The 12,952-nt window shown below is 40.7% G+C and overlaps 1 protein-coding gene across 6 annotated transcripts in view; it reads right to left on the bottom strand.

The window, feature by feature from the left end:
* NFIA (nuclear factor I A) overlaps window positions 1-12,952 on the bottom strand; it is a 403,238-nt gene that overhangs the window by 384,620 nt on the left and 5,666 nt on the right. For 5 of the 6 annotated variants that reach the window (XM_047788855.1, XM_047788853.1, XM_047788851.1 and 2 more), the window contains one exon: window positions 7,040-7,571. In XM_047788855.1, the coding sequence (XP_047644811.1) occupies window positions 7,040-7,571 (532 nt within the window). Of the gene's footprint in view, window positions 1-7,039; window positions 7,572-8,665; window positions 8,706-12,952 lie in introns of all 6 variants that reach the window. The other variant, XM_047788856.1, reaches the window with a different exon arrangement.

Below are 12,952 nucleotides of genomic sequence, written 5' to 3' on the forward strand. Positions count from 1 at the left end.
TGGCTTCAATCTGTGGCTAAAACCTGAACCACACAGTAACCTATCGCTATGGGAAGGGTTTGTATTTTGACTTTTTATTTCCCCTTTGATTCAGGGTAGGTGTGCGATACCATTTAAGTGCCATCCAACCCCGGACGACAGGATATAAAGAAAGATACAGAATGAGACCTGAAATTTTATTTTTAAGAGCATAGGATTTGGAATCAGGAGGCCTGGGCTTAATCTTGCCTTTCAAAAGTCACTTGTCACCTCTGAGACTTGATTTTCAACTATGCAAATGGACAGTGCATCACTTACTTACAATACTCCTATAAAGTTAAAAAAGAAGGAGGAGGAGGAGGAGAAGGAGAAGCAATAAGAAGAAAGCTACACTGCAACGCAAAACTTAGTACTGTGTTTGCTGCAAAATAAACGGTAGAAGTTTTTTGCCTGCCTGCCTGCCTTTCTTCCATCCATCTCCTCTCTACTCACAATTGATCTAGGTCCAAACTATTTACCACTAGGAAAATATGTGAAAGACACCAGGAGAAATAAGTTTAGAGTTCTCAAAAAACATTAAAGCTATTCTACTTCAATCTCCAGGTATTATGACTATCCTAATCGTTTCTGGCTTGAGATTAGCAATATATCACAGCACAACAGAACACAAATGAAATACAGAACACAAATGAGCTTACTTGTCTCAATCTTACCTCATTTAGTGTCTATCACAAACAGAATGACCAAAATATCCTCTGCTACGAAGATGCCACAATTTGGCATTTGTGGACTTACTCCTTTAGCTGATAAGCCATGTTTATTTCACTAGATATTAACAGGACAACTAATTCCATTAGAGAAAACATACTTTTACCCTGTGGGATTATCATAGCAAACACGAAGAACTGTTTTCTAATATTTTGGGGAAAAGCCACTTCTGTCTTACCAGCAGCTAGAGAATGCTAAGTTCAGGAACACTAGAGTTTGGATCAATCATTTTTTCCTTGTAGTTGCCATAGTGGTATATGGCCAAAATGTTGACAACACTATAAGTTACTTCTTAAAAAACAAAATGGCGAAAATAATAAATATCTCAATAGCCCCTTTTCCAAGTTTATGCGTACCACAGTGTCCCTAACTGGACCCCTAAACACCTCAGAGAATTTTTGTGAAACTTCCCCTTCAAAAAATTTGAAAACAAATTCCGAAAGCCCCCAATAGTCTCTTAATCTGAAACAAGCTGTGCAAAAAATTATGGGGAGATTGGATTATAAAATTCCCCACTCGGTATCTTGCTGCTCGGGATCCTTTTAGTCATTACTTAAACCAAAACACTTTTTAGAACATCTCCATTTGTGATTAAGTTCACGGTTTTATGTTTCTCTTAACAAAGCATGCCAGTCCATTCCTTCTCTTCCTCCTCCACCTGACTTCTTTCCCTGACCTCAGTTTCCAAGGATTTCCAATTGATAATATATTTAAAAGCGAGCTCCAACCCCTACATGCCCACGGGGAAAATACTGCTGAAATGATGATAATAAACTGGTGTTTAGCACCTTCACTGAATACAATCTGTATTTGTGTTTTCTTCTTCTATCCTAACCTCAAAACTGTTTTCAATAATCTATATAAGTATTTTTGTGCATTTAGAAGTGTTTCTGTTTCTGTGCAAGCGTCAAAAAACTGGCAGGCTATTCTGCATCCTCTGGAGGAGTTTGAGGCCTTAATCAAGTAAAACACCGAGTCCTACTGTGCACAGCATCCAGTCCTACTGTGTACAGCAGTGACCACAACAAAGGCTGTGGTTTTTCCCACACGAGCCTGAACAGCTTTAAATTAATGCTATCCATCACTGGGCGGAAAAGAAGACCAGGCAAATCCAAGCCAGCAGCATTGAGAAATTTTTTACCAACATTCAAACCTCTGAGCCATAAATGAGCTGAACTCTCTGCATAGATTTACTCCAGAAAAACCCTTTCTTCCCCTACACGCTCTGCCTTTCAATTTCCATCTTTTTTACTACAGTCTAGATAAAGGATATTGTTACTACATTCTAAATAGAGGATATGGTTACAATCCTGAAATTATGAAGAAAAACACTCAAGGATTTAAAAGCCATATTTAATCTCAAATTTGTTGATTGTTAGTGCTAGCTCTTCTAAAGAATGAAAAAATAAGCAGAAAGATAAATGAAACTTTCTTAAACTGTGTGCATATACCAATAAGTTACAGTAGGTCAATTAGCCACAAACTTCATCTCAAGTTTAGTTCATTGTCAGAGTTAGAATGTGAGGTAGAGTGAGACTTACTCTCTTCAATTAATACCTCTATTAGTCTTACCTCTTCTTTTCCCAAATATAGTTTACTATTATAAATCACAGGAATTAATTGTACAACTTTCTACTAGGGAGTTCATTAAGGTACTGAAAAAAAGTTTAATTATATAATGTACATCAGACTTCAGTGCAAACACACATACACGAAACACCTGCTAAGAGAAATACTGAATATATTTTGGATATGCAATACTGCCACGAACTAACATGGTAACTTGCCTAAAATTTTTAAAATTATCACAATTCTTTGGCATAAAATTATAAACTGTAACAATCTAACATTACGCATCTAAAAATGTTTGCCATTATGACTCCGTATGCACTGATAACCTTACACAGATAGTTATACTCTCCTTCAAGTACCAGCTTAAAAAAGAAAAAAAAAATCATTCCCACTGCTCTAAGCAGCACTCCAGTGTGCAGTCTGGATGTGCATACACATGCACACGAAGCACACGCGCTCATGTACAGACACTCCTAATCTTACACCTGCTCTGAAGCAGTAGGAAGTGAATTCTCAATCTGTCAACATGACCATCTGGTCTATCTGCATATCACGGCTTTCTCTATTACTATATGAAGGAATGGCAATCACGAAGCCAAAATAAAACTAGAATGCACCTGAATGGGAGTCTCTTTGTTGAAATGGAATAATATGTGGCCTATCAGAGCAGAGCTAGCAGTTAATGTAAACAATTTAAAATGAGCATCCAGGACAGCATAATTAGGTGAACAATATGGTACAGGTAATATGCTCATCAGTAATACTGCTGTGAGCTTCCCAGGACAGGTACCAGGCTTCCCAGACACCTTAACAGCTCTTTCAGTAAGTGAGGGGACCTTCACTACTCCTGGTCTGAGCAACATTAAGTAAAAGTAGTAACCAGGGGAGCATGGAAGCAATCAGTAACTACTGTTAAGCAAAACCACTGTGCGAAATTGTTCACCTTCTACCTTGAAACTAACAAGTACTCCTGCTATGGTTAGGACAAGTTCAGGTCACTCTGTCACTGGCTAATTAACCATTATGGCAACTACCCGACAAATTTTGGTCATTTATTAGTATTTCAAAGGGAATTTTAGAGCCACTAAAAATACTTCCAACCTTAGAAAATTCCTCATGTGCAAAAAGTAAAGATGTCCATTGTGATTTCATGTGCGGGTCTAAATGCCACTTGAAAATTAGCAAAGGCCTTAGTTGAATTAAACCTAATTTATTTGTTTAATTTTAGTTTTTAAATTAACTATACATACAGCTGCCTCATCTTTCATGCTACCCCCTCGGCAGGAGCAGGTAATAACTATAAAAAGGAAGTTGCGGCACTGTCATTTTATGACTTAGCTACAGCAACCTACCTCTTTCCAACAGACAAGTCCTTAAAAAGTCTAACCTCTTACAAAATTTAACTAACTCAGCTGAGACTCTTTCTAGACTCTGATTACATTACCAGAAGTTATACAGAAGCAGCTAAAAAAAAAAAAAAAACCTCTCCAGAAAGTTCTCGGTTGAGTGCCTACTAATGAACAAAGGTTAACTTTATCTAAAAGGTCAAATGCCTGGTGGCTAAGGTTATGACCTTAACAACTTAAATTGTGACCTTGCCACGTGCCGGGTATATTGTAGATTCTGATACAGATCATCTGGTAAAGACTGGTCATAAATTAGCTTTACTGTTACACGCCCACAAAGAAAACCATTTGCCACAATACCATATCATCTCCACGTTGTCATACAATACATGGGAAGGACGACTCAAATAGAGACCAAAATAAGGACATAAAAGGGTTTCGCTCTCTTATACTTTTAACGAGATAAAATTCTCAGGCTTATGGAATCACTCCGATTTCATTACACTTGTTACTGTTTATCAGCCTCAAAATTCACACAGTTCTAATGCCCCTGGATTTAGAGGGGGGAAGAAAAGGAATGCAGTTTATGTATTGCATCTTAGCATCTCGATAAGGCTTGGAATAAATCACCTCCACTTTAAAAAAAAAACCGACTGACTCTGCATTAGCTTCCAGTATTTACATGTGTGTTCTAAGATTTCAACTTCCTTCCAAAGAAGAGGCCGAGGCATGAAGCAATAATTATTGTTTGCATTTTTGGAAAGAAAAAGAAAGATCTTCCTGTGGCCATCAAGGGGGGGAAATGGCATTTTGAAAGAAAAAAATACATTTAAAAGAAAGAGAGGAGAGGAAAAAAAAAAAAAAAAAGACTATAGGTGAAAAGGCCACAATGGTTTTGGCATGTTTCTTGAAGCACGTTTCAGAGTCTCTGCCTCCTGCCAATACTGGCAAGTTCTCAAAAGTTTTAAGGAGGTAAAAACATTGTTTAGTGTTTACAAATCTTCAGTATTATAACAGATGCTTGTCAAATCAGTTGTATGTAAGTTGACCGATCTACCTCCTATTTGTATTGGCAGCTTCCCCTCCACAAATAACAGGTCTCTAAATCTCCTAAATCAAATCTGAAATATTTTCAGACAAAAGGCGCTTAGCCTGTTCCCTCGGACCCATCCCGGGAGTGGAGGCGGCCACGGCTGCGCGGGGACAGCCAATGGCCTGCACTTGGCCAGCGTTCAGGCCACCGAGGGATTCTGGGAGGCGCAGGAAAACCGAACCGAAAGGTAGTCTGATCCACGATGCTGTCAATAAATCTTTCATAAGCAATAAGGATGCAAACCCTCCTAAGCAACCTTCTACCTGTCATTTTACCAACATCACCCTCGAGGCCACTGAAACAACCAGCCACTGCGCTGGCTCAAGGATTTGGGACCACAGCACAGGCACAAACCGTCAACAGCGAGAGGGAATCTACGCGAAACGGAAAGAGGAGCGACAAAGGCTGCGTCTCTTTGAATCTAAGGGAGATGTTCACATCTAAAACGTAAAAGGGACACCGTTCACACCACACACACACACACACACACACACACACACGGAGCAGGTATTTCATTTTGATGTTACCTTGTATGGAAGCACATACCGTGATAGGCATCACCCATTGGCACCTGCAATTGCCTATGTTGGTCCACTAGATCATTTATTATAATTTATAAATTATTTACTTCTCCAAATATCAAAGAAATGAAACACGAGATCTTTGAACAGTGCTCCTTGAAAGCACGTATAATACCCACACTTTTTCTGCACCTTTCCCTAGCAGAATCTTCGCTTTTATCTACAAACGATTTTTTAAAATTTAACTCTGCTTTTTCAATCGACAAAGTAACAACAATAGGGTTAACAAGTTAAGAAAGGGCCACTTGTTCCTGTTTAAAGGTCATTTTAAAGGAGTTGCCTTTTCTTTTTCACTACCCAGAACTGGCGAAAGCAACAGGCGCTTCTTATAATTAAGTATACATTTTCAAAAACCCAAATATTTGAAACACTTACAGATCACATCCTCTAAAATACTCATCTCTCCCCTGCCAACAGAATGCAAATGATGATGTGACATGCCTGCAAAGTAAATTTCTCCAGTTTCTTATGTAAGGACAGATGGATAACAAAAGTTCTCTTTCTAAATACATTGAGAAAAATAATAGAGAATAGAGTATCAGCTGCCTTTTTAAAAAGTAGCTCATACATTTAAAACTGAAAATGTTCTGCAAAACAGTGCAGTGTCACTTTTACAGGTGACATCTCTCTCCTCTGTGAAAAAAATACAGACATACATGAACCCCCAAACAACCTACTGGTAGAATTCCACAACCTTCTTTCGTCCATCTGGCTCAAGTAACTGCCATGAAGGTAATCTAGCAAGACCGATATGTACATATAAAAAGTCAACAAGTTACACAAGACCTGAGCTTTCATGTAACACAATGAGCCTTTTGTCTAAAACAGGACTAAAGGAACAAAGTAAAAAAATGCATTATTTTATCCAATCCTCAACAGTTATATCCTGAATGTTACTCTGCATGCTGTAATATGCACAGGTAAAACATGCTTTGAAAACACCCTTGGAACAAGACAGAATTTTATTAGGAATCAAAGCAATGCAATCAATTATCAATATCAATTTCTCAGTGTGTTCATGTGCTATACAGGTTTGGTTACTTTTAAGATTAACCTTTGCATCAATTACTTAAAGAGGTGGTTTGCTTTCTCCCTTAGCTATCTTCAGCAACACCAAGTAGTCCTGATACAAAGCTACTAAGTTTGCACGTCGGTGTGATTCTTTTTCCTTCATAAATGATCAGCAATTTGATAGCAATCTTACCTCCAACCTCTTCTTAATTAGCAGGGGGTTCAAGAGGCCCCGGTAGACTAAAAACACTCCCAGAAGAAAAACAACTACAAATGTCGCCTCACTACCAAACTAAATGCTTTTTAACTAGGTCACCTGCCGGTTAAAATACACTCTTTATTACAAGGGTTTTTATGAGGCTTCTCTCACCCCTCATCAAAAAACCGGATTTAGACATATCCCATACCTGACTACCAACGCCTCTGATAACGCTACTTGTCCAAAGAGCTGAACTAGGCGCCAACTGTCTCAAAGCTCTGCTTTTCCACCTGAATGACGATGGCACCTCACACCCCGGCGTGTCCGGCTACTCTGCCGTTGCTCTACCTCTGACACCGCGCGGTCCACACGGCCGTGGCCGTGGCCGTGGCCTGCCGGAGGGAGCCCGGGAATGGCCCGGCACACACAGAGGTCAGCAGGAAAGAAGCACACGCAAGACAGTGGAACGACTTCTCACCAGCGCACTTACCTGCTGCATGCACAAAGTATGCCAAATATAAATCGAGTTCCTTAACAGAAACCCCTATGTGATGGGGCTGGACACAGAGCCCTGGGTTAGAGCACTGCGGGGACTTTACAAGGCGCTCGCCATCAGTACTTTCGAGCGGAATACCTTTAAATAAAATCACCATAACCAGGTCCAACCTCCAGACTTTGTCTGCCTGGCGGAGGCAGTCAATTCTTCGCATCTTGCCTTTCTGGTCTGGGTTGGAAAGAACACAACATGGCGGCTTTTTCCCTGTAACTGTAAGAACAAAATCCTCTCGGTACTCGGGTCGGATGTCTTTCCGCAACTTGGCCAGAAGTCGGGACGCCCACTTCTGCTTGACCTCTGGTTTTTCACTTAGCAACTCATCCTTCACGGCTCTCTCTTCTTCTTTTGACATACGCTTTTCATGTTTCTTGAAGTATTTTCGTTTTCGGGCCTGCAGGTTGAACCATGTGTAGGCGAAGGCTCGGACGTGGGGCAGAAGTGCTTCGATGAAAGGATGAAATTCATCCTGGAGAAATGAATGAAAAGGCTGTAACTACAATGGCAACAAAATGACCCAAGAAGAACGCGTCGTCAAGAGGTGCACCTTTAAAAATGCATACATCCCCTCATGTCACTGGAAATTTGATTCAAGCCTTACGTTACCAAAGTCATCCATGAGATCCCTATGGGAAGTCTGACAGGGGTGGGGGAAAAAAAAAAAAAAAAAAAAAAAAAAGATCAGTTTCATGACCCACAATCTCAAAGAAGCAAATTGCTAAAAATTTTTAAATGTTTTGTTATGTTCACGGATGTGTAACAGGCTCTATTGTCAGGCCCAGGGCCCAGATCGTTCAGCTGGTAAGTGAAGTTTATCGAAATGCTTATAACAACATATAATCTTAACCCTATTTCAAGGAAGGCATATCTAATTTTGCTCTAGCCTTGACCTCACTACTTGTAGTACAGCCAGGGCTCAGCCGCCAGATTGGCAAATCCTAAACATTTAGATGCCAGTCAATGTTTATGGAAGTCTAAGAGAAAAAATCACCTCCACAATCAATGCAAACAAAACCTTTCCCTCTAATACTATTGCATGTAAACGCTGATCTGTTTCTTAGTCGTTTTAGTAACATCTTAGTTCCTTTTCAAGTATTACAGTTGCACACAATTTTTTCAGTCGAAAACTTAGAAAAATCTGGCAGGTTCGTATACAAAAGAAGAGATGGATTTGATACTCGTCAGAGTAAAATAAATGATCTATGTCCAAGACATAATTGCTGATATTATGGAAATGAAATGAAAAGGGAAAAAAAGGGAAAAAAACAAAGAAAAGCATACAAGCCAGATAGTAAACAGAATGCGTCACTGTGACAACACTGTTGCAACTAAACACATTTCACTTGCTGATATGATTGTGAAATACCTTCAGTAATAATCATCCCTAAAAAACAGAATACTTATTTAAATTTTTAAAACAGTATTTCAGACTTTCTCACAGGGAAACAGGGAATCTGGTATAGTCAGTGTTTACGAGACTCCAGGAAAACCCTCGTGGTTGCCTCGTACAATTCAAGTAATCTGAAAATAAAATTGAATTTAAAACATTTAAATTTTTCTTACTGTTTTATTGGAAATGCTCGATTCTTCTACTTGACATTTTCTTAGGAAACAGAAATACAAAATTAAGGAAAAATTAAACAGTAACCTCCACAAAGCTTTCTGAGTACATCTAACTTTTGATTAACCAACCTACACTAATCTTACATAACTTCTCTCTGCCGCACAACCCCCCTGAAAAGATAAATTATTTACTTTCAAATAAATGAGGATAAGAAAACCAGCAAGATACTTGATGACTTATTTTAAAAGGGTGTAGGACAGACAAATATTATAAAGTGCATTCTTTTTTGGTTTGTAACATCCATCTAAATATATACTTTGCAGGCGCAAGTAACTGTAATGTCCAAAATATTATTATTATTAAAGCATTTATGAATTTTTAAAATGTGCAAATATAAACTGAGTGCTTAAAGTGGGTGACATATTTTAACAATCCAGCCTGTTAAAATACTGTAAATTATAATCAATCATCTAAACACTACATATGACTGGTTTCTTAGAAGCAAGTTCATATTAATATGATACATGGTAAATCATTTCAACAATGGACATTTATTTTTCCCCTCTCTGAACAAATTTCAGGCTCTGTATTTCAACTTTAGCTTTGCAAAACTGCTCGTTTTCAGTAAAAGGGCCCAAAAGAGAAAAAGTAAGCTTTTATAACGTGTGTGCTTTCTTTAAGTGGAGAGAGAGCAGAGAAAAAGACAAGAATTCTATTATTCTTTACCATACACCATTAGCACTTTAAAATTTCTGATGTTTGGGAACCTTTCCTATTGCCATACTTTGAAAGAGAGAAATGGGGTGGGGGGGAGCATTTTTCAAGTCACAGTTTATCTAGTAAGGTATACGCCAAACCGCAAAGCATTTAAACATTACTGAATTCTGAGCTCATCCTTGAAATGCTCTAAAACACATAAATTTGGGGGCTGAAACAGTCCTTCACATTGACCGATTTTCTTATATACACAGAACATGACATGCTAGGGTCCAGGGCTCTGTGGAATTATGCAAAGAACGCCCGGAGTCCACCTTGACTACAGAGTAAGCTTTCACCAAAAGGAGGATTTCATTTTAAAGTCTCAGCCCCATTTTCTAATGCAAAGAATAACTGAGCTCCAAACAATTCCTATTTATGTCAAAACGCTGCCTTATTAAAAAGCTTTATTAATGGTGATAAGCATTTTAAAATAAACTCTCTAATGTGGCATTTAAGTCTTCGGAGATACTCCCAATATGCTTCTCAGAGAACTGCGAACTGCGTTCACTCGTGTTCAAAAGGATTTTGTTTACCTGCCAACCAAATGTCCATGTATCTCATCATAAAAATCTTTAAAGGAGGCCAACTACGTCAACTAATCATTAAGAATAATCGAAGTCCCCAATTTTGCTTCAAAAGTATTTACCCCCCCTAAAGGTTTTAAGACTGTGCCAATAAAAGTACACGATATTGTGTTTAACTCTCACTCACATGCACAATTAAAGTGCAAATTCCTTTTCTCGATGCACAATTAGAAATATTCCAGAACATCAAAACTAAAGTAAAGAACATCATTCACTTGTAGGAAATGGCTAGGCATAGCATAAATTACTTAAAAAAAAAAAAAAAAAAAACAGTATGCCCTTACAAATCATGTTGCTGCACATATCGCCATAAGCTATGAGATATTTCAAAATATTCTAGAGAAAAAAGAATATTTTACCTATGTACTTGGTGAGAAAGTTACAGGCCACCAATAAAAACAAACCTGAAAACCTGTTTCAAAAGCAGTAGGACTTTGAATCAGCATCTTCAACATTGATCTGTTTGTAAGTAAGCCAAGTTTCAGAACCACGGAACGCTGATATTTCTGGAACTACTCCTTTCAAAGGTTCACCTTATAAATTTCTGTTATCATTGTATGGCCAGGTACATGATTTGCTTATAATATGCCCACATGGCTTAAAATAAAATGTCTGGCATTTTCCTGATAAAGTTTTTAAAAATTACATACACATATGTGGAGTTTATGTTTTCATTGAGGGTACTTTCATCACTATGCTTTACTGGACTTTCTTTAATGACCAATAAACTACCAAGGTTTTTCTTTTTAAACTGGCTCTAAAGCTTTATAAATATTCTGGCAAGTTAAATCTAATTTTTAAAAGAAGAACTCATAAAATGTGTGGCCCTCGTTGACTAGCAAATGTATGTTTTCTTCACAAACTATTACACTAAATAAGCGTTTCTTAGTGGTGTTACCAGAATTAGGCCTACTAAATGTATCCCTCACACTGCCAAATATATTTTTAAAAATAAACTAAAAAACCCAACTTTATTAATGTAGTTACAGCTCATGAACCAAGAGAATCCCATGTTGTTAAATACCTGACTATGCCCTGGGCCTGCATGGATACGCAGGTATCCTCATATATGCCACCATCCCAAAATATAAATTTATGTTCTGAGAGCTCACTGGAGAAGACGCTAATGTGTCTGTTAGGGTCCTTCCCCAGGACTGCAACACGCTGGTATTATCTACTAGTTCTATGTGTTGTAAACTTTTGCCAGCTAGAACTTCAGCCTTTGAATCTCAGCATTTTCACTATAATCATAACTCATTCAAATTATCTTACACTTTGCATCTTATCCATATGCAATTGTGAACCTTGCCAAAAGTGGCTGGAAAAGTTTCATTCCATACTTCCACAAGTTACTAAAATAGGAACTTTGGAAGTTTGTTAGGGAAAAATAAAAAACTTTTACAATAACTAAAAGCAACTGCTATCCATTATTAATGCTAGGCCTAAATCCCAAACAGGCCATTTCGATATAAAAGATGCATTTAAGAGTCTTCTGAGATCAAATAGCTGGTATATTACTGTTAGATATTGCAATGAGAAGGGATGTCATGTGAGAAATAAATCCAGAATCTACAGAGGAGAGAAGAAACTATTGATACTTTTTAGCCTCCCAGAAAGTATTCCGGTTAAACCGTTATCTCCTGCTAAATGAAGGCAAGAAGTGGTAGCAGGTTTTTGAAGGGAGTGGTGAATAAACATTTTATATGAAGCATACAAATTTCATGTAAGTGATTAATGGTCAGATCGCAATGTACCAAAACAGTATGATGGCTCACACTTTTTTTCAAAAATTTTTTAGCGCAAAACCACTCTGACTTCATGCCTTTTAGTCAAAGAAAATAAATAATATATTCAAAAGGGACCAGATTTGGAGCCGTGAAGTAGCAATATTTTGCCTGGGGGTGGTGCAGGCAAGGGAGGGCACGGAAAGGAGGCGCGCTGGGGCAAGTCAGACCCACGCTCCGAGTTGAGTCGGAGGGGAAAAGTTGCCCCCGTCCTGCGCGGGGAGCTGCCGGAGTAGCGCGGCGGCGGCGGCGGCGGCGGCTGCGGGGGGAGCCGCGTCCCGGCCCGGTCGCCTCTCAGGCTTGCGGCCGGGATCCCAACTCCGCCCCGCGCGCCCCGGCCCGCGGCCTCCGCCGCTCGCCGCCCTGCGCAGCGTGGGCTCGTCCCGGCACCGAAACTTTCGATCGGTAAAGCGATCGGGTGACCGGCGGCGAGGACGCAGGCTCCACCCGGCCGGCGCGGGGGGACGCGCGGCTACGCAGCCCCGCTCCGCCGAGGCGCGGGGCCGGTTCGCCGCCGCCCGCCCGCGTCCGAGGGGCGCTGTCCCGGCCGGGGCCCGGGGCGCCGGCCCACGTCCCACCCGCGGCCGGACCCCTAAAGCTGACAAACAATAAACAAAAGTAAGAGTTTGGGGACGCTGCCGTGGCGCGGGCTCCGAGGGCGGGCGGCGGCGGGCGCGGGGACCCGAGTTCCCCCGCAGCCGTGGGTGCAGCGGCCCCGGGCGTGCGGGGCGTGCGGGGGGCTCCGTCCGCAGCCCCCTCCCCGGGCGCCGCGGAACTACAGACACCCGCCTCGCGGCTGCAGAAACGCTGAGTCCAGATTTCAGCGTGTCATGGACTGCAACCCCGCCGAAACACGTGCGGGGCGTCCGAAAACACCGCCGTTCCGCAGTCAATCGCCCCGATATTAATTAACGCATTAATAAGAGGGCGCCATTAGCCATGTGCCCACACAAATGGCCGTGCAAGAGGAATGCACCCGCATGGAAACAAAGTTACTTTCTTAAAGCTGTATTTCTCCGCCCCCCCTCCACGAGCACACGCGCACACACACACACAGAAACACGCGCAGACACGGGCACACCCCAGGACACATGCCCCAGGCCCAGCTGACGCGGGGGTCCCCGGCACCCCTGGCCCGGCCCCAGGTCTGCCCCCGCCA

This window comes from Phacochoerus africanus, chromosome 8 (assembly GCF_016906955.1).
Source record: "Phacochoerus africanus isolate WHEZ1 chromosome 8, ROS_Pafr_v1, whole genome shotgun sequence".
Classification (NCBI taxonomy): Eukaryota; Metazoa; Chordata; class Mammalia; order Artiodactyla; family Suidae; genus Phacochoerus; species Phacochoerus africanus.